This window comes from Pongo pygmaeus, chromosome 9 (genome assembly GCF_028885625.2).
Source record: "Pongo pygmaeus isolate AG05252 chromosome 9, NHGRI_mPonPyg2-v2.0_pri, whole genome shotgun sequence".
NCBI classification, from domain to species: domain Eukaryota; kingdom Metazoa; phylum Chordata; class Mammalia; order Primates; family Hominidae; genus Pongo; species Pongo pygmaeus.
This window is the reverse complement of record NC_072382.2, coordinates 127,316,175-127,341,729: the sequence shown is the minus strand read 5'-3', so window position 1 is coordinate 127,341,729 and position 25,555 is coordinate 127,316,175. Positions and strand designations below refer to the sequence as shown.

Below are 25,555 nucleotides of genomic sequence, written 5' to 3'. Positions count from 1 at the left end.
ACCATTTAAAAACCCTCCTTCCATCAACCGCATAAACCTTAAAACTTGGTTTACAATTCCCAGCAACAATTTTTTTTAAACCTTTTTTTTTAACCTTTTTTTTTTTGAGATGGAGTTTTGCTCTTCTTGCCCAGGCTAGAGTGCAATGGCACGATCTCGGCTCACTGCAACCTCTGCCTCCTGGGTTCAAGCAATTCTCCTGCCTCAGCCTTCTGAGCAGCTGGGATTACAGGCATGTGCCACCACGCCTGGCTAATTTTTTGTATTTTTAGTAGAGACGAGATTTCACCGTGCTGGCCAGGCTGGTCTTGAACTCCTAACCTCAGGTGATCCACCCGCCCCAGCCTCCCAAAGTGCTGGGATTACAGGCTGAGCCACCATGCCCGGCCTAACCTCTTTTATAGTTAATAGAGACGGGGTTTTACTATGTTGCCCAGACTGGTCTCGAACTCCTGGACTCAAGTGATCCTCCTGCCTTGGCCCCTTCCAAAGTGCTGGAATCCCAGCCATCAGTTACCATGCCTGGCCCCAGCAACAATTTTTAATTCCATATTTTGTCTTGCACATAGTAAAGGTCTCTGTTAACCAGATGTTTAATGGCTTCCCTCGATTAATACTCAATACACCAATATCTAGGAGGGTCTTTCTCCCTTCATGAATATACAGTAGCGATATAAATATAGACTTCAGAACAAGTAATAATCTGAGTCTTCTATCAAATATAAATGTGATTATAATCATATAATCCAAGCTGTCTCAGGGAACATTTTTCAGGGCTGATTTCTCAAAACTGTAACTAAATTATCCAAGACAAAGTCTTATATTCCATGAATACATTTCTCGAGATCATGATTTGCAAATTCAACCATTAGACACTTTGTGGGAAACCAGCTCACGTTTAATTGTGACATTTTAAAATTGTACAAGTATTTTGACATCTGCCCCCCACATTTAGTCTCTCAAAATGACAGGAAAACAACCAATCACAGGTTTAATACATTTACCCCTTCAGTTCCTATGTGCAGCACCCAATATTCCTTTGAAATATGAAACAGACCTGGCAGTGGCCAACAGTAAATTTCTGCCCGCTGCCTCCCACCCCCAACGGAATTGAAAAGTTCAGGTTTAGTGTTGTTGCAGTGGCACTTGTCCAGAACTGGTACCTCCCCATAGTTGGGGGACTTTAAATGTACCAGTGAAAATAGCTTTTTCCCCTTCAAGGGGAAGAAAGAAAATCACTCCTCAAAACCCAGCAGATCTGGCTGTGAGGTCTTTCCTCCTATCTCATTTCTTCAGGCTTTTTTTTTTTTTTTTTGCAGTGGAGCAAGAGAGACCAAAACCTAACCTGAGTTACAAGAAACAAGACAGTAATGGCTATAAAGGGAGTGACCAGGAGCAACTGGGACACTCCTTTACCTCCCATATCCAATGTATGTGTTTCACAGAAAAACAACAAAATTAACAAATCCACAAAATACAACAGCTAGAATTACAAAATCCATTCATCCAAGGGTGGTAGAAGGCAGGATGGAAAGGTGGAAGGGTGAATGGCACAGGGAGAAAAACAGTGTTCCAATCAGTCCAGGCACAGGGACTGGCAAATGCTAGAAAATAGCTGCAGAAAAACCTGTGGTCCTTTCAGACTCACGGTGATGTTAAAAATCCACACACTGGTGTCAGGGAACATTCTGCCTTACGTGCACCAGAGACAAAAATTTCAATTCCTCAGAGAGAAGGGAGTACGCAGAGGGCCCTTGGCAGAGTGGGTCCTGCCTTCCCTGGCAGGGGGAGGTGAACAGGGAAAAGAGCTGCCACAGCCTTCTTCCAATCCCGCCCATCCCTTTTGGATGGCAGGCAACTCAGTGACCTGCAGCAGCCTTCAGTTTGGCAGGCGACGGATGCGGTGAAGGGAACTTCTCTGCAGAAGTGGAGCTGCTCAGGGCCGACTGCAGGTAGACTGTCTTGTGGAAGAGTCTGTTGCTTAAGAAGACCACCAAGGAGAAGAGGCGCAACTGGAAGAGACTAAAAGGCAAGAAACCCAACTTGTTAGCTCCCCAGTTACTCAGAATTATTTCCGTTGTTTGACAACTTGACATTAAATTTAAAACTACACAGGGGAAGACAAGACAAATGAAACTTGATCAAGGAAATACAGATATTAGATACATGGATGGAACAGGTAACTAAAGAATACATTGGAGCCAGGCGTGGTGCCTTATACCTGTAATCCCAGCACTTTGGGAGGCTGAAGCAGGTGGATCACTTGAGAAAAAAATTAGCAGGGCATGATAGCATGCGCCTGCAATCCCAGCTACCCAGGAGGCTGAGGCAGGAGAATCGCTTGAACCTGGTAGGCGGAGGTTGCAGTGAGCCGAGATCACGCCACTGCACTCCAGCTTGGGTGACAGAGCGAGACTCTGTCTCAAAAAAAAAAGAATGCATTGGGCCCTGCTGCTGCCATGAATGTAATGCAGTCACCAGCGTTGAAGTATTGTGGCTCTTACAGGAAATAGTTATATTTTAGATTAACTTTGATTTGAGAAGTACTTTTCTATGGCTGACTTCGGGGTACAGACTTCAAGCTATGTCTGAAGGTATCATATGCTATCTGTGGTTGCAGGAAGAGTTTCAAAAGAAAGTCAAATATTCCTCTTAAGATAAACAGTGAGCTCTGCTATATAGCAAGAGCATACAAAAACCCAAAGCAGACCTAAGTCTCTAATACAAGTATCCACACTGACTTAACCAAAATTGATCAAAGATTAATTGAGCTTTTCTTTGAAGTGATAAAACTTTTAGAATGCTATTATTATTGCTAAAAACTCATTTTAAAGTATATTTTACTACTGTTATCAATAAACTCATGTGGCCAGGTCATACAGCCCTCTACTTGAATATGTATGATGGGATCAGTTTTGGAAATATATATATACTTATGTGCATATATGCATGGAGAAAAGTTTGGGTTATATCCCAGAAGTGTTTCTCTCTCATTAAACCTTATATTAAGATTTTCCTACAATGTAAGAATTTTTTTTTTAAAGCCTCACTGACATAACTGGTGTTACAGCCCCAATCCTTTACACAGCAAAAATTTCATCACTGGCTAATACTTACTACGCTTTGCCAGGGGTCTTTGCTTCATTGGCGCTGATAATGAATAAAGGAAAGAGGATAGAGAAAAGGCAGCCACTGTTTAAAAAAAAAAAGAAATAATTAGTCACTTTCATAACAGACATGACTTTGAAGAAATTAGAAGCTCCAAGTTCTTTTGCTTCCAGTGTAAACATGGCTTGATGAAACCTCAATATTTCAAACCTTTTTTTTTTTTGAGACGGAGTCGCGTTCTTGTTGCCCAGGCTGGAGTACAGCGGCAAGATCTCAACTCACTGCAACCTCCGCCTCCTGTGTTCAAGCGATTCTCCTGCCTCAGCCTCCCAAGTAGCTGAGATTACAGGTGTGTGCCACCACGCCCAGCTAATTTTTGTATTTTCAATAGAGATGGGATTTCACCATGTTGGCCAGGCTGGTCTCGAACTCCTGACCTCAGGTGATCTGCCCACCTCAGCCTCCCAAAGTGCTGGAATTACAGGCGTGAGCTGTGGCACCCAGCCCATCAAACACATCTTTCAAAAAGAACAGAAGATTTTTCTAAGCACTGGGCATGTTTAACATTGCTGCAGGGCTGGGCATGGTAGCTCACATCTATAATCCGAGCACTTTGGGAGGCCAAGGTGGGTGGATTACTCAATGTCAGGAGTTTAAGACCAGCCTGGCCAACACAGTGAAACCCTATCTCTACTAAAAACACAAAAATTATCCAGGCGTGATGGTGGGCGCCTGTAATCCCAGCTACTTGGGAGGCTGAGGCAGGAGAATCAGTTAAACCCAGGAGGCGGAGGTTGTAGTGAGCTGAGATTACGCCACCGTACTCCAGCCTGGGTGACAGAGTGAGACTCTGTCTCAAAAAAAAAAAAAAAAAGAATAATTGCTCCAGGAGGCAACAGAGAAAAAGAATATGGGATATAGGGACATTCAGACTAGATCTTCATGCTAACAAATGCAGAAATACCCTGCAGGTCTCCTGATGGACAAATGACGATGTAGAATGCAAAACAGAACCAAGCAAACAAAAGGCACTGACTTCATGAATTTTTATTTTTACTAGTCTCCTTCAAATCCCTCTAGCCAAATTACCTGATAATATATGAGGACTGCATTGCTGTGAGAAAAGCCAAGGGCAAACCAAACCCAAAGTAGTAAGGCCAATTCCTTTCTATGTTAGACAACCGCTGGTGCATTTCAATTCCTAAAACAAGAAAGCCAATACAATTAGATATTATATTTCCTTTTAGTCAAGTGACTAAGTAACTATGGTAGACAAACCATGAGTTTTAGGTACAGATTTTATTATTATTATTATTATTATTTGAGATGGAGTCTTGCTTTGATGCCCAGGCGGGAGTGCAGTGGTGCAATCTCAGCTCACTGCAACCTCCACCTCCCAGTTTCAAGCGATTCTCCCACCTCAGCCTCCCAAGTAGCTGGGATTACAGGCACCTGCCACCTCGCCCGGCTGATTTTTGTATTTTTAGTAGAGACAGGGTTTCACCATATTGGCCAGGCTGGTCTTGAACTCCTGACCTCAGGCGATCCACCCACCTCAGCCTCCCAAAGTGCTGGGATTACAGGTGTGAGCCACCGCACCCAGCCTAGGTACAGATTTAGAACAGAGCTACAGCATATAAATTAGAAGTGTACAGATCTGATATAAAGCATGCAAAGTTTCTTAGAATTCCATAATCGTAATTTCAAAGCTGACAGGCTAAGTGAATTAAGAATTTCAGCACCAGCATCCTTTGTCAGGATTAGTCTGGAACTAAGCAAGATAGCAAATCAAAAGGATGCCATCCTGTAAGTATCAGTTAACCTCTTTCAACCACACACACCCTGGTAAATATCTGAAGGTCTTTCTAAAACACCCCCAAAAGGATCCAGATGCTGACATCAATTTGATTTCTCTAATTTAGAGCAACTCATGCTCATTTATGCCATCTTACAACCCAGTCAGAGATATACCACGTTAAGCACCAAAAAGATAATGCCATACTACCACATCCCCCAGCCTCAAAGTTGAGAGTTAAACCCACTAAGCCGAAGGTAAGCTCCCTCTTGCCAATGAGGCTGCTTCCCTCAAAGGATTGTTTGCCAAGAGCCTGACTATGAGTAGTTTAAGAAGTCTGCTTAGCAGTAGCATTTCCAAACTGGGCCTCCATTTTTTGGATTTCTTTAGACGGACTTACCTTTATTGAACCAACGATATTCAAAGCAGTACAGTGAGTAGAGAAGGGACATATGCAGGAGACTAACCAGCTGACCGACAAGATGGATGGGAAAGAGACTCACAAACATTCCCTGAAGAACAAATATGGAAAATCTTAATCCCAAAGCCTCGGAAACCTAGCACCATTCACCTGCCACTCTCCGATCACTGTCTGAGATAGCTTCCTAGCTGCTTCTTAAGTTTCTAAAAGGCTGAGTGCAGGGTGGGCACAGTGACTCATTCCTGTAATCCCAACAGTTTGGGAGGATGAGGCGGGAGGATCTCTCGAGGCCAGGAGTTAAAGACCAGACTGGGCAACATACTGAGACCCTGTCTCTACAACAAAATTTTTAAAATGAGCATGATGGCATGTGCCTGTAGTCCCAGCTACTCAGGAGGCTAAGACAGGAGGACTGCTTGAGCCCAGAGTTTGAGGCTACAGTGAGGTATGATTGTGCCACTGCACTCCAGCCTAGGTGACAAAATAAGACCCTGTCTTTTTATTTATTTATTTATTTTGAGACAGTTTTGCTCTTGTCGCCCAGGCTGGAGTGCAATGGCGCGACCTCGGCTCACTACAATCTCTGCCTCCTGGGTTCAAGCGATTCTCCTGCCTCAGCCTCCTGAGTAGCTGGGATTACAAGCATGTTGCCACCACGCACAGCTAATTTTTGTATTTTTAGTAGACGGAGTTTCACCATGTTGGCCAGGGCTGGTCTCAAACGCCTGACCTTAGGTGATCCGCCCACCTCGGCCTCCCAAAGTGCTGGGATCACAGGCATGAACTACCGCGCCCAGCCGACCCTGTCTCTTTAAAAAAAAAAAAAAAAAAATTAGGCATAACTATATAAAGAAAAACAGTTTCCACCTGGCAGGACTGGAGAATAACCAGAGTAGCAGAAAAAAGCAGGTAAATTCATGTTTCTTATAATTTTATAATCTAATTTTAAAATTCTCACTTCTGTGGGGAACAAAAAGATTTAAAAATCATTACCTCCCACCAGCATATATATAATACTCTGTCTTTGTGAAGCTCTCTCTAGTGAAACAGTTTTTCTTTTTAATAAAGCTGCCCATATGCCCAGAAGGTCAGTCTCACCTGAATGAGGAAAAGAGCCTGCAGCAAAAGGTTGAAGAGCATGTCAGCAATTATTTTGCTGACACTAGGGAATGGGTGAGGCTTCCTCCCTGATACCTCAAATGCCAGGTCAGCTATATCCTGTAACAGAGAAAGTATACCAAAACATGAATTAAATGGCCTTGATATACATCCCCAAAGCTAAGGCCGCTGGTCTGCCACTAGAGCTGCCAGTTAAGAAAAGGTTTATTTAAAAATAATCTGGGCATGATGGCATGTGCCTATAGTCCCAGCTACTCAGGAGGCTAAGGTAGGAGGATTGCTGCCTTATGCAGTGGCTCACGCCTATAATCCCAGCAATTTGGGAGGCCAAGGCAGGCAGATCAGGAGGTCAGGAGTTTGAGACCAGCCTGGCCAACATGGTGAAACCCTGTCACTAATAAAAATACAAAAAAAATTAGCCAGGCATGGTGGCGTGTGCCTGTAGTCCCAGCTACTTGGAAGGCTACGGCAGGAGAATTGCTTGAACCCGGAGGCAGAGGTTGCAGTGCACTCCAGCCTGGGCGACAGAGTGAGACTCTGTCTCAAAAAAAAAAAAAAAAAAAAGAAAGAAAGAAAAGGCACTAGACACCTGCCAATGAGATGCTGAGACAATAATTCCATTCCATAAGAACACAAAGATCAGCTACTGGCTACCTGGCCAAGAAACATGAATGCTGAAAAACAGGTCCCCCTACATGCCCACTAACTTCACAGGCTGAAACTTGTTACCTGTCAGTCAATCATGCTGCGGGACCCAGACTCCATTCTGCCCTGGACCTACCTGAAACCAAATGGCATTCACCACTTTGCTAAGCACAAACAAGGGGAGCACCCAAAGAGCACTGAAAACTGACGTGAGGAAGAATTCCAGCCATGACCAAACATCTCCATGTAGTGATGGGTCACCTAAGAAAGAGGAAACGAGTTACTAGAAATGGAGAAATGAAAATCCAGAAGACCAAATGCAGAACCCCCATCTCGTGACTATTCTCTGTCTCCTCCTGGATCTTTCTAGTTCTTGCCAGCACATCACTATACCTATCTCAAAGAGTCTAATTCATAATAGACACACCACATTCTGGCCACAATTCCAATTCAAAGAAACCATAGATATGTGCTGCTTGACACAAACCTGCTTACATGATGGTAACGAGATGCCACAGTGATTACCAGTACACTATTTGCAGGATACCATCTGGGTTTAAATCTCAGCTTTGCCTCTTACTAGTGGTTTAACCTTGGTAACTTGCATTTCCTCATTCATAAAATGGATAGAATAAGTACCCATTCTTAAAGGGCCTCTAGGAGAATAACGAACTATAAATTTTTAAAAAGAATAAAACAACAAAAAAGAAAATAAACAGCGAAAGCTCCTGGTACACAGGGAAATGTTCAGTAAACTGAGGGAGACTGAAACATCATCTCCCACTCTGTCCCCAACAGACAAGGAGCAGGGTATACACTTACCGATAATTCGGGCTGTTACTGACTGAAGCACAGGAATAAATACTCGATAAAACAAGAGGAGACTGAACTAAAGGAAAGAAGCAACAAGGCAAACATCAAAATCCAGTCTTTAAAACAGGAGCTTCAATTTTTAGTGTAATGATTTTATAGATGGGAGTGACTTTTATAAATCAGGAGGCCTAGGCCGGGCGCGGTGGCTCATGTGCGGTGGTTCACTTTGGGAGGCCGAGGCAGGCAGATCACTTGAGGTCAGGAGTTTGAGACCAGCCTGGCCAAGATGGTGAAACCCCGTTTCTACTAAAAATACAACAATTGGTCGGGTGTGGTGGTGCACGCCTGTAATCTCAGCTACTGGGAAGGCTGAGGCAGGAGAATCGCTTGAACCCGGGAGGCAGAGGTTGCAGTGAGCCAAGATCACGCCACTGCACTCCAGCCTGAGCAACAAAGCAAGACTCCATCTCAAATAAATACATAAATAAATAAATAAAATAAACCAGGGGGCCTGAAAAAGCATCAAACTGGATCCATTTCTATTTCCCAACACTCCAATTGAGAGATACAAACTTGATACTGCCTATAAAACAATGAAACTTTTGGGGGCATACAGGAACATTTCAAATAGTATTCAGGCCAAAATACAGGCATGTACTAAGTACACAGGAATACATATTAATTAAATTTAAAGCTAACATCTGAAAACATCTGTGAATTGTTTAGATTAAGATGTGATGAATTACTCTAAATTCTAAGTCAAAGGAAATATTTATCCATTCTTCAAAGTACCCAAATTTCAGTTAAGCCTGCACTGGGATTCTCAGTAAATGGTAGGCAATCTTTTCTGCTATGGGTTTCAATGCAAATTAATTCTTGTTGATCACTATAAGCAGAAGCAGGGAGAACCTTGTTCTTGTCTAGCCATATCTGCCCTTCCCCTGATTCCCCATAGTTGCTCTTAGCATTTTAAAATGTCTAGACAGTGTCAAGAGAAACTGCTACCTCTAATACTTGTGAATGAGTCATTTTATAAACAAAATTCAAGTGTATATTCAGGGCTAACTGTGACGTTTGCTCACATATAAGTGTGCCTTCCTGAGTGGGAATAAAATCTCTGCAGATGCACAGACTCCTGAGTTACATTCCTAAGTGTACATCAGCAGATGAAAACTATTTGTCTCAGTGTTTCAAGAAAACAGTTCATAGCTATCAACCCAGCAACAATCTGAAGATGCTTATAAGGCACCTGGAATTTAAAGAACTTACCCAGAACACTCCACCATTCCAAGCACAACACTGGAAAATTCTACTGACAATACGTGGCTCACTGGAAAAGATCACATGTATTTAGTTTCTAAAGCCTACGTTATTTCCTAATTGTCATTCAGTAGTTCATTTTATATCTTATCTTTTGTGGGTACTATTTTTCAGTGCCTCATGTTCTCCCAATGTTCTAATGTCAGTCAATGAGAAAAGACTAAAAAAATGGTCAAGCGCAGTGGCTCACGGCTGTAATCCTAACACTTTGGGAGGCCGAGGTAGGCAATCAACTGAGGTTAGGAGTTCAAGACCAGCCTGGACAACATGGGAAAACCCTGTCTCCACTAAAGAATACAAAAAATTAGCCAGGCGTGGTGGTGCACACCTGTACTTCCAGCCAGCCGGGACGCTGAGGCAGAAGAATTGCTTGGACCTGGGAGGCAGAGACTTTAGTAAGCCGAGATTGCACCACAGCAATCTTGGGTGACAGCTTGGTGACAGGGCAAGACTCCATCTCAAAAAAAAAATATATATATATATACATATATATATATATACACACACACATATATATTTCTGGGGAACCAGCTTTTAAAAGAAAAATAATTTATTTTCTAAAGTCTGATGTTGGAAAAGATTAAGAGAAAGTGTGGGGCCAGGGTTCTTCTATTAATACATAAATCCACACAGACTTCCCTAGAAGTATCTATCAAACCAAATAACATTTTGTGATTCTCTATTCAGCTTTCTGATTTAACACCATGACATTTTTAGCAAGGATTATTGTTAGACCCTAGTTTAAGTCAGTGTTGTGGGGGGGAAATCACTTGCAACATTTTTCTGGGAAAAAGCACAAAAGAAATAAAATGGTACTGAAACATCAAGTCACTATGTAAGGTCTTCCCTCCCTTGGACATTTTGATATCAGGCATGCACTCCTTACCTCTCTTGCTTCCGCTCTATACTCTGGGCTCTTCTCTGTGCCAAGACACTACTTGCCCTTCTTCGACGCTGCTCCTCTCTCTTTTGCTGGATTCGAGCATCTAGCTTTGAGATGGTACAAATACCCCAGATGGAGTCTTTGATTCCCTATAGAAAAGGATATCATTATTATTATTATTATTATTTGAAACAGGGTCTTGCTTTTTCACCCAGGCTACAGTGCAGTGACTCAATCATAGCTCACTGCAGCCTCCAACTCCTGGGTTCAAATGATCCTCCTGCCTCAGCCTCCCAAAGAGCTATGAATACAGATGTGCGCCACTACACCTGGCTTTTAAATTTTTCTTCTGTAGCGATGGGGATCTCACCATGTTGATCAGGCTGGTTTCATACTCCTGGCCTCAAGCAATCCTCCTGCCTAAGCCTCCCAAAGGCTAAGAATTCACTCATGCATCCATCTCCCACCCACGTACTGAGTATCTTCAATAAGCTATATGTTGTCATATAGAAATGCTCAAGAAGCTTATAACTTAGTAGGAAAAGCACACAAGTAAACCAAAAAATTACATTAAAGGTTTTTTTAAAAAAGTTTTAAAATATGCAACATTTCATGAATTTGTGTGTCATGCACAGGAGCCATGGTAATCTCTGTATTGTTCCAATTTTAGTACATGTGCTGCAGAAGCAAGCACACATAGTTTAATAAGTGCCACAACAGATGTATGGCCCAAGTAGAGTGTTAGCACTGGGGCATTCAACTTCATGAGAAGGCAGAAAAAGTTATTCTGGAAGCAATGGCCAAGCTGGATTTAAGAATGGATAGCATTCTCGCCTACTGTTATCAGACAAAATGAATTTTAGAAATAATAGCTGGAATACAGAGAAATGGGCAAGTTGATGTATTATCTGTTGACAGGAGCATAAATTGGCACGGTGTGACTTTGATTTTTTTTTGTCTGAGTAATTTTTACTCTTAATTTTGCTTTTAACTCAGGAAACTCCAACTATCTAAGATAGTTAAGTTCAAATGGCTGAGGGCCTAGTACATGCTAGGATGATAGGATCCCCACCTCTAAGACATCTACAGTCCAGTGGGGCAGACAAACACGTAAATAGCACACTGTAGAACCAACACAGGGTTGAATTTTTTTTTTTTTTTAAACAGAGTCTTGCGCTGTCACCCAGGCTGGAGTGTGGTGGCATGATCTCGGCTCATTGCAACCTCTACCTCCCAGGTTCAAACGATTCTCCTGCCTCAGCCTCCTGAGTAGCTGGGATTATAGGCATGTGCACCATGCCTGGCTAAATTTTTTTTGTATTTTTAGTAGAGAGGGGATTTGCTGTGTTAGCCAGGCTGAGAGGGTTGAAATTTTACAGCACATGAATGGCAAGACAACAAGGTAAAGATGTTAAAAGTAGATCACATGTTGCTGGGCACGGTGGCTCATGCCTGTAATCCTAGCACTTTGGGAGGCTAAGGTGGGCAGATCACCTGAGGTCAGGAGTTCAAGACCAGCCTGCCTAACATGGTGAAACCCCGTCTCTACTAAAAATATAAAAATTAGCCAGACATGGTGGTGTGTGCTTGTAATCCCAGCTACCTGGGAGGCTGAGGCAGGAGAATCGCTGGAACCCAAGAAGTGGAGGTTGCAGTGAGCCGAGATTGCACCACTGCACTCCAGCCTGGGCAGCACAGTGAGACTCTGTCCAAAAAAAAAAAAAAAAAGAGTAGATCATATGCATAAAGTCTTTTTAGACCTTCTAAGATACTCCTTCAGTCCTCCCTCTTTTACTCAAAAGTAATAACCTTTTTACTTTCTTGCCCTGCTAGAGTGCACTGGTACCATCATAGTTCACTGCTGCTTCATACTCCTGGACTCAAGCAATCCTCCCTCCTTGGTCTCCCAAAGTGCTGAGATTACAGGTGTGAGCCACCTCCCTGGCCATAAAGGTAACCTTTTAAACTCTTCCACTAAAGAAAGAACCTCCCCACTCCAAGAATTGGCCTCTCCCATGCTAGTGGAAATATAAGAGGGGGTTACAAGTGGGACATTATTAGGCTTCAGACATAACATTAAAAGTAGCAGACTTTTCTGCTATTGGTAATTTGGATGACTGGGTCCTAACCAGATCTTTATAGGGCATTTTCCTAGAGTATCCTCCTCACATGCACAGCTTGTAGAATGGGGAGGAAAAAGGTTCTGGCTGGGTGCAGTGGCTCACGCCTATAATCCCGGCACTTTGGGAGGACAAGGCAGGCAGATCACTTGAGCCCAGGAGTTTGAGACCAGCCTGGGCAACATGCCAAAACCTCATCTCTACTTTTAAAAGAAAAATTTTTAAATAAATGAAAAATTGGAGAAAAAAAAAGTTCTCTAAATCTGAATTAATTAGTTTAGGTGATAGTACTGAACCAATGTTCATTTCTTAGTTGACAAATGTACCACGGTTATATGTTAACATTAAGGGAAGCTGATGAAGGACATATGGGAACTCTCTGTACTACCTTTTAACTTTTCTGTAAATCTAAACACATTCCAAAATAAAAAGTTAAAAAAAAAAAAAAAAAAGCTCTGAAGCCAAGATGACCAGGGTCCCAATACTGGAGACACCCACTGAAGAGGTCTTCCAAGCACCTGCAAAACTGTCTGCAAGATGTAGAACAATACCTATCTCTTGAGTAGTGTGGTCTAGAATAACAACCTGTATCTAAAGAACCCAAGAAATATGATAAAAGTTCCAAAAACCCTAAAGGATTTCCTAGATGGTTCCTTCAGCAAAAAAAAAAAAAAAAAAAAAAAAGGCCAAGAGATGAATTCCTATAAATAAGATGTACTCACTCTGGCAAGGTCCTGGAGAAAGGTTTTGACACTGTCAGCCATCTCTTCACCACCAAACTATCAACTACACACAGGAGAGAGAAGTGTCCCCAAATCTCTCATCATGAAGGATCTGGAAACAGATGGAACATAATGGAGGCAAATATTTATTTTAAAGATAAGTTACTTCATGCACATTTCCGCATGATGACCTCACATACTTGTAGCTCTAATAAGATAGCAGTAGATTCTAGCACTAAGAGTGAATCAAGTGAAGCTATTCCTGTACAGCTGAAACCTAAAATCCCTAATTTTTGTCTAAACCACTCACCATCCTTTCATTTTTACAAGGGGTTTTACATTTTACACCCTCTCATTTTTACATTTTACATTTTTACAATGTGCTCTTGACCAGTAACCTCCTCTGAGCCCCAATGCCCCTAACTATCCCTCCTACACATTCTAAGCACTTTTGAGGGTTTGGAGATGGATGATAATTACATTTCAATATCTTCTTAAGCAATTTTTATGTTTGCTGGATACCTTCAAATACTTGAATGAAAATACAAGAGCAAGATAAAAGTTCTTACAAAAATTACTAAATACATGCTTCAGTCATACAGAGCCCTCGGGCACACAGTAAAGTTTAAGGTATGACATGAAATTGCGTACCAAAACCTCCAAATAGGTCTTTTTTATTTTATTTTATTTTATTTTTTGAGACAGAATCTCGCTCTTGTTGCCCAGGCTGGAGTGCAACACTGGGCTTGGCTCACTGCAACCTCCATGTCCCGGGTTCAAGCGATTCTCTTGCCTCAGCCTCCCGAGTAGCTGAGATTACAGGCACCCGCCACCACGCCCAGCGAATTTTGTGTATTTTTAGTAGAGATGGGGTTTCGCCATGTTGGCCAGGCTGATCCCATACTCCTGATCTCAGGTGATCCATCCATCTCAGCCTCCCAAAGTGCTAGGATTACAGGCATGAGCCACCACGCCCGGCTGGTCTTTTCTGTTTTCTAACTTTAAATATATACAGATATAATTTTAATAAACATGCAATAAATAGTGGATTTTAAACTAGGCCTCAAAAAAGTTCATATGTATAAAGTCTTTAAAACAGTAAGGCTTTCCCATTTTATTTCTCAGGTGAATGGGATATCTAGTTTCAAAAATTAAGAACTTGAGAGTTCATGTGTATAAATACTTTTAATATACTATTGTCTCATTTAATCTATGGTGACTTCTAAGATGAATAGAAAACCCACTTTCAGGCATTTTTTAAGAACCTGATATTCTAAAGTTCTCAACACTCACTAAATCAAGTTGCAGTATTCTCAGTTTAAGAGGTATGACCATAATACAAAGACAGAATTTCACAAGCAACTTGTACAAACCTTAAATTTCAAAATTATAAGCACACTTTCCCCGACCTTTAACCACTTCACCAAACTGCTCCTCATTGACCCAACTGGACTAATGCCATTCAGAACTGGAAGAGCAGGGGATATGGCAGTAGGAAGGCAATTTGCTCAACACTGTATATACCCTCTGCTCCTTAGGTCAAATCCTACACAGATAGGCTCACTTCGGATAGAAGTCTCTAGGGTAAGAAACTTCTGTTAATACTCCCACTGTTTCCTCCTAAAAACAAACACCTCAGAGTTCCAGTCACGTAGGTACAGCCATACAGACATGTTCTCAGGGTTGAAGGGAGGGCAGCTGAGCTAGATAACTAGCAAAGGCTCAGTGATATGCACGACACTAGTTTGTAAAGACTCACAGATCCACTCCCTTAACCTGCCACTTGCTCATCTATAAATTAAGGGTACTAAACTTCTTCATAGGTTTCTTGCATCTAATAGGGCACAACAGCATGAAAAAAACTTAAAATTCTATATCAACACAACCCCACTAAAGTGAGCCAGCTTGGAGGTTTAAGGAAGCCCATTACTTGGCCTGGATTTCTCACAGGGAACTGACAGGGAACCTGAAACATTCTGTCTCAGTCCACAACAGCTGTGTCATTTGATCCCTGGCCAGCTAACACCTGGTTTCTGCATGTACCAAGTGGCAGGACACCTCCTAAGAGTGACCTATGAAGGATAAATCACTTCACTTTTATACTTAGATCCTAACATCCTTCCTACAGGAATATTTGGTGAATTACTGACAAATAGCTGAGGCATGGGGAAAAATAACCTGCCACAATTTGAGAACACACACACAGACTGAATGACACGGGGAATCCTACAGCTGAGCTAGAGAGATGAAGATGCATCTGGTTCATTTAACAGGTGAGAGAACCCAGTCTCAGAAGTTAAATGACTTGCCCAGACTGCCAGCAAATGAATGGCAGCTACAGTGAACCTCAGAACCCGGTGTCCTAACGTTACCTCGGTCGAGACTTGTTTTTACTTGAGCTTTGCAATGAAGATTTTTGTTTTAACACGAGCATCCCATGGACAAATAACCTCTCAAACCTGGAAATACAAATGCCATTAAATTCCTAACACTCATTAGAAGCTAATAAGCATCTGCTGAGACACACTTTTATTTCTAAGTCACTAAACCCAAGTCTCGGCAAGCAGGAAGCTGTCGTAGCCCACTCCAGGTACAGGGAAGGTAAACATCCTCACTTCCCACGGGGCTCCACGGGCTGCCTCTGAGTCCATGGGTCCATTCAGGCCCATCTCCCCACAGCTCCTAGGCAATTCGGCAGAAAACTGGTCTCCCTAGGCACAACTGTGCACGAGGTGCGGATCACGCACACTCCGGGTCACACAGTGAGCTAAAGATAGCTGCGCCGCACCTGGGGCAGCCTCGCCCGGGAATGTGCCCGGCCCCGTCCCGCTCCCTCCGGCCCCTTCCCACAAGGGGTCCTCGCCGGTAGCCCCACCAACCCACGCTCGGGCCCTGCCTGCCCTCCAGGCCCCTGCCACTCAGAATGGGCGGCGCGGCGGCCCCGAGGCCTGGCTCGGCTGAGCCCGCACCTACCCGCTGCTCCCCCGCCGCGGCTCCGGCCCGGCCCCTCGCCCACCGCCGGCCCGCTCTGCCGGGGCGCTTCCAGGGCCCGGGCCGCTGCGCCAGCACTGGGCATGCCCGGGCCGCACGGGGCCGCTGGGAAGTCGGGCGGGCGCGAAGAACCAGCCGGCACGATGAGGCGGGGCCCAGAGCCGAAGGGGTGGGCCGCGCGGAGCGACGGAGACTGGGAAATGTAGTCAGTCCGGGGTCCCGCCTCGCGCTGCGTTCGGTGTCGCCCGGCTCCCAACTCCGCGGAGAGGACCCCTCACCCCTCCCCGTCGCCTCCTCCCCGATGCGGTTCTCACAGATCTCTCCTCCTGTTCTTTGCCCTCCCCCATTGACTCCACAACGCTGCTTGCGTTTCTAAAATCCTGTGAAATTAGTAACAGGATGCCTTTAATTCCAGCACTTTGGGAGGCCAAGGCAGGCAGATCACGAGGTCAGGAGTTCAAGACCAGCCTGGACAACATGGTGAAACCCCATCTCTACTAAAAAAACAAAAATTAGCCAGGTGTGGTGGTACATGCCTGTGGTCCCAGCTACTCAGGAGGCTGAGGCAGGAGAATTACTTGAACTCAGGAGATGAAGGTTGCAGTGAGCCGAGATCACACCACTGCACTCCTGCCTGGGCGACTGAGCAAGACTCAGTCTCAAATAATAATAATAATAAATTTAAAAAATAAAATGAAATAAAATAAGTGGCTGGGCACGGTGGCTCATGCGTGTAACCTCAGCACTTTGGGAAGCTGAGGCGGGCAGATCACTTGAGGCCACCCTGGCCAAGATGGTGAAATCCCGTCTCTACTAAAAATACAAAAAATTAGCTGGGCATGATGGCAGACGCAGACGCCTGTGGTCCCAGCTATTCGGTCGGCTAAGGAATGAGAATCACTTCAACTCAGGAGGCAGAGGTTGCGGTGAGCCGAGATCGCACTAGTGCACTCCAGCCTGGGTGACACAGCTAGACTGTCTCAAAAAATAAAATAAAACAAAAAAAAAATATAGAATAGAATAAGGAATCCATCTACTAAAGCTTAGAAATCTTGTTACAAAGAGACCTAAGTGGTTTAATGATAAACTGATTATTGTGCTATTAATTACAATAATAGCTCTTCCTCCAAGCTCTATTCTTTCTGAAGAGTGTCAATTTAGAAAAGATTTTAGAAAGAATTTAGTAGGTATGAGTTTATTCTGGCTTAGTTCATGGGAGGAAATCTTTTTTTTTTTTTTTTTTTTTTTTGGGACGGAGTCTGTCTTTGTCGCCCAGGCTGGAGTGCAGTGGCGCGATCTCGGCTCACTGCAAGCTCCGCCTCCTGGGTTCACGCCATTCTCCTGCCTCAGCCTTCCGAGTAGCTGGGACTACAGGCACCTGCCACCACGCATGGCTAATTTTTTTGTATTTTTAGTAGAGACGGGGTTTCACTGTGTTAGCCAGGATGGTCTCGATCTCCTGACCTCGTGGTCCACCCACCTACAGCCTCCCAAAGTGCTGGGATTACAGGCGTGAGCCACTGCGCCTGGCCAGGAGGAAATCTTTTAAATCTCAACATGTATAACCACATTTAAAATAAAAACCAATAATAATTAATACCTTGCATTTTTAAAGAGCTCTCACATGCTTATGTATGATTAGATGCTATTTGTGGACAAGTAGAGAATATTATTTTCCAAATTTCACAAATGAGGAAGTTTGTGGCAGAGCACTTCGAGAAGACATGATCTCCAGTTAAGCTATGAACCTTAGTTTCTTTTTTTTTTTTTTTCATTTGAGACAGAGTCTCTCTATCTTGGCTCACTGCAAGCTCCGCCTCCCAGGTTCACACCATTCTCCTGTCTCAGCCTCCCGAGTAGCTGGGACTACAGGTGCCCACCACCATGCCCGGCTAATTTTTTGTATTTTTAGTAGAGATGGGGTTTCACCATGTTAGCCAGGATGGTCTTGATCTTCTGACCTCGTGATCCACCCGCCTTGGCCTCCCAGAGTGCTGGGATTACAGGTGTGAGCCACCACGCGCGGCCCGAACCTTAGTTTCTTTAACACAGGCTGCTGAAATAAATGGTATATATATGAAGGTGTTTTCTAACTGTATGGATATATGATTTAGTGAAATGATAACAATGCTAGATCTAGTGATAGTGACAGGAGACAGCCAAATGCCTAGGCAGATAGTGGCGGGTCCCCAGTGAAACCCCACCTCCAAGCCAAAAACAGTTTAAAGCTCGAAAGCCAAGCTACAGTTTAAGTCCTCAGACCAGATTGAGAACTTGTCTTCCTGTCTGGCATGTTTTCCTCTGATTGATCCCCACCCTTCACCTATTTTACATATACCTACCCTTTCCTGATTGGTTTTCTACACTGTTGTGCCCACCTTTGAGTGGTGTCTTTGCTTTAACATTTCTTGCATAGTCACAAACCAATCTGCACATACTCCCCATCCTGTGCCTATAAAGACCCCAGACTTAGTCAGTAGAGTGGGAAACGGCCTGACTTTGGGGAAGATGACCTGCCCTTCCTGTCCCTTCTCCCACTCCCCTCACTGCTGAGACTTGTTTTCATCACTCAAAAAAATTCTCTGCCCTCAACATCCTTCTTTGTATTTTTTTTTTTTTTTTTTTTCTGAGACAGAGTCTTGCTCTGTCACCCAGGCTGGAGTGCAATGGTGCAATCTCAGCTCACTGCAACCTGCGCCTCCTGGGTTCAAGCAGTTCTCCTGCCTCAGTCTCCTAAGTAGCTGGGATTATAGGCACCCGCCACCACGCCCAGCTAAGTTTTTGTATTTTTAGTAGAGATGGGGTTTCACCATGTTGGCCAAGCTGATCTCAAACTCCTGACCTCAGGTGATCCACCCACCTCAGGCTCCCAAAGTGCTGGGATTACTGGCGTGAGCCACTGCACCTGGCCTGCCATCCTTCAATCCTCCATATGACCTCATTCTTCTTGGACACCAGACAAGAGCTTGGGACCCACCAAGTACAGGTACCCAGAAAGGCTGTCACACTGGTCCTTTGCCCCCACCAGCGGAAGGCAGCTGCCCCACATGACAAGGCAAGGGGCCAACAGAGCTACTAACACACTGCTGTTTGTGGATGATGAAACTAAAAGAGCACTGTAACACCCGCTCTGAGGCTTCAGGGTCTTGGACACCTTCACCTGGGCACTGCAGTGTTCCTCTTGAGGCGACATGCCTGGTCTGGCCGCAGGCCCCACACAGAGCTTGCTCCTGTGCCAGTGCCCAGAGTGGCCGGCTGGATCTTGAACTTGCTCACTCATGTGCTCCCTCCCGCAAGTGGTTGAGTGTGGTGGGCCTGGTAGACAAGGCGCCCCCTTCCATGAGTTTGTCAAAGAGGCCAAGAAAAATCCTGCAGCATTAGGGGCCAGATCTCCTAGCTTCCAGCCTTGGAATCTTCTAGGAGAGAGAGGTACTATGATTTATTAAGCATCTACTATACCAAGCCTTTTATATTTATTATTTCAACAACCATTTACGCGTTGTAATTTAAAATTATCACTATTTTTTTGTTTTTGTTTTTGAGACAGGGTCTCACTCTGACACTCAGGCTGGAATGCAGTGGCATGATCATGGCTCACTGAAGCCTTGACCTCCTGGGCCTAAGCAATCCTCTTGCCTCAGCCTCCTGAGTAGCTATTGTAGCTGATTTTTTAAAAAATTCCATGCCTTCCTATTAAGAAAAAAAAACTCCAACCAGGTTTATCTAATGCCCAATTCCACACCCTTTCCTTTACCATATTTGTGTTCCATTATGGATCACAAAAGTCTTCTCATTTAAATTTAGGTTGTGTATTGTCATTATTAAAGTAGTGCTGCTCTTTGTTTTGCCTGTGGTTGCTGAAAGAAAAGAATGAAAGTGTTGGCCAGTATGGTGGCTCATGCCTGTAATCCCAGCACTTTGGGAGGCAGAGGCGGGTGGATCACCTGAGGTCAGAAGTTTGAGACCAGCCTGAACAACATGGTGAAACCCTGTCTCTTCTAAAAATACAAAAATTAGCCTGGTGTGATTGTGCACACCTGTAGTCCCAGCTACTCAGGAGGCTGATGCAGGAGAATCACTTGAACCTGGGAGGTGGAGGTTGCAGTGAGCTGAGATTGTGCCACTGCACTCCAGCCTGGGCACTAGAGTGAGACTCTGTCTCAAAAAAAAAAAAAAAAAAATTGCCATTCCTCTTGGGTCTTACAGATGCAACTCCCTGCTGGGAACCCAAGCCCTCTTTTTGCCAGGAAAGGTAAAATCATCTGGGGATAGAACCTAAAAATGTACAGGTTAATAGAATTATGAAATGTAAGATGTTTAAACAGGGTTTATGTAACATAGTTGTAATCTCTTTACCTAAATGTCTTATGAAAATGGGTATTGTATCTAGCTGGAGGATGTTTCCCCTGCCTAGTACTATAAAACCAAAGGCATGTAAAGCTGCTCTTTTGAAAAGTGTTAGTTGGACATGTTAATGGGAAATAGTAAAATCACCTGAGCCCACAGGTGTAGTATCGGGTAGTATCGGGTAGAAGCTAGAGTACTAGTTGGGACAAATCATCCCCTTCATAGCCCTTTGTGGAGTGTTTATTGGGGATAATGGCAAAAAACAAAACAAAACAAAAAACCCTTATAAGTACTTCCCAATGACAACTACTGGACTAGAGAATTTCCACTTGAGGTGCATTTACTGCCTTGCTATGAAATGTTAACTGAAGCTACCCCTGTGCTAATTGAAATAATGATGCCCAAAAGAGTTCCATGATAAAATAAAATCTTGCCACCTGGGGATACAAGGAGGAGATACTCATAAGCAGGGAGCCTCTTTCTCCCTAGGACTAATTCTAACTATGTATGTGAGGAGCTGCTAAATTCTGCAGTGCCTGATAAACAGCTTTCTTGAGCTATTTGGCTTACGAAGGGCATTTCCAAGGTAAACAAACATCTTGTTTGAAACTCCTGACCTCAAGTGATCTGACCGCCTTATCCTCCTAAAGTGCTGGGATTACAGGCATGAGCCACCACACCTGGCCAGGAACAGCAGATTTGATAAGGCTTCTCAAACAGTCCTATGATTCTGCAGGAGGAAAATTCATGTAAAAGGGGACCTCTTAACCCCCAAATTTCCCATGACCTGGGTAATAGGCATCTTCAGTGGGAGGATATCCCAGTTATCATAAAGCCAGTCATTGCTCACATATGAAGCATATTATTCAATAACTGCTTCATCTGGGGTGCTTCACTTGGTATTTTATAGGGAGAGCTGGGTAGTCCCCTTCACAGGGCAAACAGACCTTACAGTGGCATTTATCTGGTCCACTAGCTGATCATTCTTTCAGGAATAACCTCCTGTGCATTTGGATTACATATACTTATCAGTGATTGTTCAATAGTGAGCTGTGGGCTCTGCATTAACCCAAACAAGCTCTTCAGTTCTGTAGCATTTAAAATTAAGGATTTTGTCCATAAATTGTTTATTTTTACAATTCACTGTAGTAAAGATTTTTTAAGAAGCTGATGATACCAATCTACAAAATGGAACCATTCCTTTACATTATACCCTCTGGGTTTGTTTTGTTTTTTGTTTTGAGATGGAGTCTTGCTCTGTCGCCAGGCTGGAGTGCAGTGGCACGATCTTGGCTCACTGCAACCTCCACCTCCCAGGTTCAAGTGATTCTCCTGCCTCAGCCTCCCAAGTAGCTGGGTCTACAGGCACCCACCACCACGCCCAGCTAATTTTTGTATTTTTAGTAGAGACGAGGTTTCACCATAATGGCCAGGCTAGTCTTGAATTCCTGACCTTGTGATCCGCCCACCTCGGCCTCCCAAAGTGCTGGGATTACAGATGTGAGCCACCGTGCCCGGCCTATCCTCTGGTTTTAATAGTTACTTGGTTTTGCCTTTCACTCACATCGACTATCTTCTTGGAAGCCACAGGTCTTAGAGATAAACTTCTTTCCCTGTCTTAATTTTTTTTTTTTTTTTTTGAGACGGAGTCTCGCTCTTTTGCCCAGGCTGGAGTGCAGTGGCGCCATCTCGGCTCACTGCAACCTCTGCCTCCCGGGTTCAAGCGATTCTCCTGCCTCAGCCTCCCAAGTAGCTGGGACTACAGGCGTGTGCCACCAGGCCTGGCTAATTTTTTGTATTTTTAGTAGAGAGGGGGTTTCACCATGTTAGCCAGGATGATCTCGCTCTCCTGACCTTGTGATCCGCATGCCTCAGCCTCCCAAAGTGCTGAGATTACAGGTGTGAGCCACCGCGCCCAGACCTTAATTGTTTTTTTAACCATTACTTTTACTTGTATACTTTTTCATTCAGCTTAAAGTGACTCTTCAATTGTTTCTTAACTAGAAAGAAACAAGCTTTTTGTTTTTTGCAAAATCCTTATCTTTGTGTTTTATAAACTTCACCAAAAACATTTTTTATGCTCCATTTTAATTTAATAACCCAAATTTCCTATGGAAAAAAAAATTGAGGTTTTAACATAATATGACTTAAACATTTTAAATTACTGGAGACAGTTTTGAGGTTAAATTTAACAAATTAATTTTACCAAAGATTACCAAGATCATGTGAATTAAAAGTATCTGAGCTAATTTTTACTAATCTGATAAGCATTTCTTTTCTTTTAAGTCAATTGATTAGCTCTTTTATATAGTTTGGTAGTGATAAAAGAAAAACTTTAGCAGAAATAAATTTAAAGGAGTTTAATTGAGCAAGGAATGATTTGTGAATCGGGCAGCCTCCTGAGCCAGAGTAGGCTCTGAGACTTCAGTGCAGCCACATGGTGGAAGAAGATTTAAGGACAGAAAAAGGAAAGTGACATGCAAAAAACGAAAGTGAGGTACAGACAGCTGGATTGGTTATAGGTTGGAGTTTGCCTTATTTGAACACAGTTCAAACAGTTGGCTACATTTGATTGGCCAAAACCTTGTGATTGGCACAAGTGTAGGCTACGGTCTGTTTACACCTCCACTTGTTATAGTTCACGATGTACAGAGAAACCTTTAGGTTGAACTTAAAATATATAAGGAGGCAGCTTTAGGCTAAACTTTTTTTTCTTCTTGTCATACTTTAGTATGCATAGGCTAATCTTGATTTAACAATTCCCCACTTTTGGTCATCTTCTCAATTTTGAGAGATTGACCAAAACTTTAGTCATTGATGTCACTAATACCATCATAAGTGTACTTATTTGGTCTTAAAACCCACTGGGAAACAGTAGAACAGCAGGTTTTGTAAGGTAGGAACAAAGACTGAGTAGAGGGTACCTCCTTATGCCTGAACATCCTGTTTATAGGAGAAAAATAAAACCTGGTCTGGTCTAGAACCTGTGTTTTCTTAAAGTCTTAGTTTGATTATGTCACATTTAGCATGAGTAACTCCATTTTGGTTTGGTCTGGTCCACTGGGGCCTAGTTCATGAGCTCAGTCCAAAACAGTGGCCTCCCATAATGTTGTTTTAAAATTCCACCCTTTCAGTCAGGTTCTTACTTAGGTGAGGGTGTGACCAAAACTTAGGGCCTTAGCACCGCTCTCAGGTACCATCATTTTGCGTTTCCGGTCTCAGCATATCATTTATAGGTTACAGTGTCCTCATGGTCACACATTTCTTTCAGCTCTTGAAATTGCAGTTGAAGAGAGACCATTTGACATTCTAGAGATGGCTGCATGCAAACACTTAAAATCTCTGAGAGAATACAGCACACCAGGGAGACTACTATTATGACTATCAGGAGGATAACACCAAGAGTGTGGAGTATGCTCCTTACCAAGGGTCTCCATAAACCAAACCACGTAAAACTAAATAGATCAAAGAATGAGTTAGATAAAGAGTCTACTCACGTAACTAAGCAGTCTCTTAATTAATCCCCTGCAACTGAATCTCTATAATGTACATTTGATGTATTTCTCCATAGACCACAAGTGCCAGCAGCTGCACAGATACTTCTGTTTAGCCAGTAAGTAATCTAGAGCAATACTATTATTTAGCATAACTTTCACAAGAGAATTTAAAGTTTGTTGTGTAACCATGGCCTTTACAGCAGAATCTGCTATAGAGCCTATCATGAGGGATACATTTCTAATCATTGCCTCTTTTACTCCAAACCATCGAAAAAAGGACCTAACAAATGATGTCCTTCTAGAAGAGTGAAGGCCTCCTGGCAATATTCTCTTTAACCCATGATGTGGGTTAAGAGGAGTGAACCAATGTTCTGTTTGTGGCTGATTGTGAGGCAATGTATGTATCATTAAAGTTTCTCAGCCTACATTGGGCCTTCATCTTTCATCTATCAAAATGTAAGGTCATCCATGTATAAGGCTGGCTACAAAATCCCTCACAAATAAAAGTATACCCCATATGTACACAGAACAGACCCGCTTTTCACCTCTGTTGTCTACAGAGGCATAAGCAAAGGAAAAAATATTCAAAGATAAATATTCTACGATCTCATGATAGTAGAGAAGTCTTGATTCATGATCTTGTGAAAAGCTGTCCACATCGAGGATGCTATCTTCTTAGGAGAAACTTCCCTGGTTAGCTTTTCCTTAAGGGTTCCAATGGGTGTACAGTTCCAAGAGTGTAGAGGGCCCCTTCTTGGTTGTGAGATTGTGAACCCAAAGTTCAAGGTCCCAAAGTTTTGCTACAGTGTAGATGGCAAGGGCAGTGTTTCTCTGATGTTCTCAGAAGATCCAATCTTCAGATTCTAGATTATGAAGGGGTTGATTGTACTCAGTCAGTGAACCATAAAAAGCTTTCTTTACCTTGTCAAAATACACTATGGCATAATAATCTACTATCATAACATTAGCTCTCTTGCATAGGAAAGCTTTTATGCAACTAGAAAACATGAACTGAAAATGACAATTGGCCAGGTGTGATGGCTCACACCTGTAATCCCAGCACTTTGGGAGGCCAAGGTGGGTGGATCACTTGATGTCAGGAGTTTGAGACCAGCCTGGCCAACATGGTAATGGTGAAGATGGTGAAACCCCATCTCTACCAAAAATACAAAAATTAGCCAGGCATGATGGCAGGCACCTGTAATCCCAGCTACTTAGGAGGTTCAGGCAGGAGAATTGCTTGAACCCAGGAGGCAGAGGTTGCACTGAGCTGAGATCATGCCACTGCAGTCCAGCCTGGATGACAGAGTAAGACTGTCTCAAGGTGAAAAAAAGACAATTGGATGAAATTCCTCTATAAATGTTTAAATGGCCCATCAAGTAGCAAAATGTACCTATAGCTTTGATCGTCTTTCCAGGAATATGGGTTTGACAAATCAAACATTAGTCATAAACTATTTTAGCAATTTAGAAGTCACCACACCAATATATATTTAATTTGGATCATTTTATCTTTTCCGTGATGAGTCATGGAATGCAGAACTTTTAATAACAAGAGCTTTAAGGACTCAGGAAAGACAAGACAGCCATCCTGGTTTTCCATGAGTCCATGGTTAACATTGAACATATGTCTTCTTGAATACCAGTTGTTTCTCCAATTTAGGAGCATAGCACTAATAACTGATGGGTTATCATAAGTAATTTGACTTAGACCATGGAGTTAATTGTATATCTACACAATTTTAGTATTAGCTGATGTAGCATGAAAATCTGG

At 43.1% G+C, this 25,555-nt stretch overlaps 2 protein-coding genes and 1 pseudogene across 11 annotated transcripts in view; 1 reads left to right on the top strand and 2 right to left on the bottom strand.

Moving 5' to 3' along the window:
- Nucleotides 1-25,555, top strand: part of FEZ1 (fasciculation and elongation protein zeta 1) — a 140,560-nt gene that overhangs the window by 7,002 nt on the left and 108,003 nt on the right. For 4 of the 9 annotated variants that reach the window (XM_063671582.1, XM_054437479.2, XM_054437481.2 and 1 more), the window contains exon 2: nucleotides 11,938-12,057. The exons of 2 other annotated variants lie outside the window; for them this stretch is intronic. The gene's annotated coding sequence lies outside the window, so the exon portion shown is untranslated. Of the gene's footprint in view, nucleotides 1-11,937; nucleotides 12,058-15,074; nucleotides 15,220-25,555 lie in introns of all 9 variants that reach the window. 3 more of the 9 variants (XM_063671577.1, XM_054437478.2, XM_063671581.1) reach the window with 1 other exon arrangement.
- Nucleotides 877-16,074, bottom strand: EI24 (EI24 autophagy associated transmembrane protein). 2 transcript variants are annotated; one of them, XM_054437484.2, is made up of 12 exons: nucleotides 15,920-16,067; nucleotides 15,319-15,405; nucleotides 12,947-13,058; nucleotides 10,108-10,253; nucleotides 9,171-9,231; nucleotides 7,911-7,977; nucleotides 7,225-7,349; nucleotides 6,423-6,542; nucleotides 5,304-5,415; nucleotides 4,198-4,309; nucleotides 3,118-3,192; nucleotides 877-2,022 (listed from the first exon to the last, which is right to left on the bottom strand). In XM_054437484.2, exons 3-12 carry the CDS (start codon nucleotides 12,986-12,988, stop codon nucleotides 1,860-1,862), a joined length of 1,023 nt encoding a protein of 340 aa, XP_054293459.1. In that variant the 5' UTR covers nucleotides 12,989-13,058; nucleotides 15,319-15,405; nucleotides 15,920-16,067; the 3' UTR covers nucleotides 877-1,859. The 2 variants fall into 2 exon arrangements, with proteins under 2 accessions (XP_054293459.1, XP_054293458.1); XM_054437483.2 differs by lacking the exon at nucleotides 15,319-15,405 and having other exon boundaries at nucleotides 15,920-16,074.
- On the bottom strand, nucleotides 10,699-10,798 carry LOC129009101 (U6 spliceosomal RNA; annotated as a pseudogene).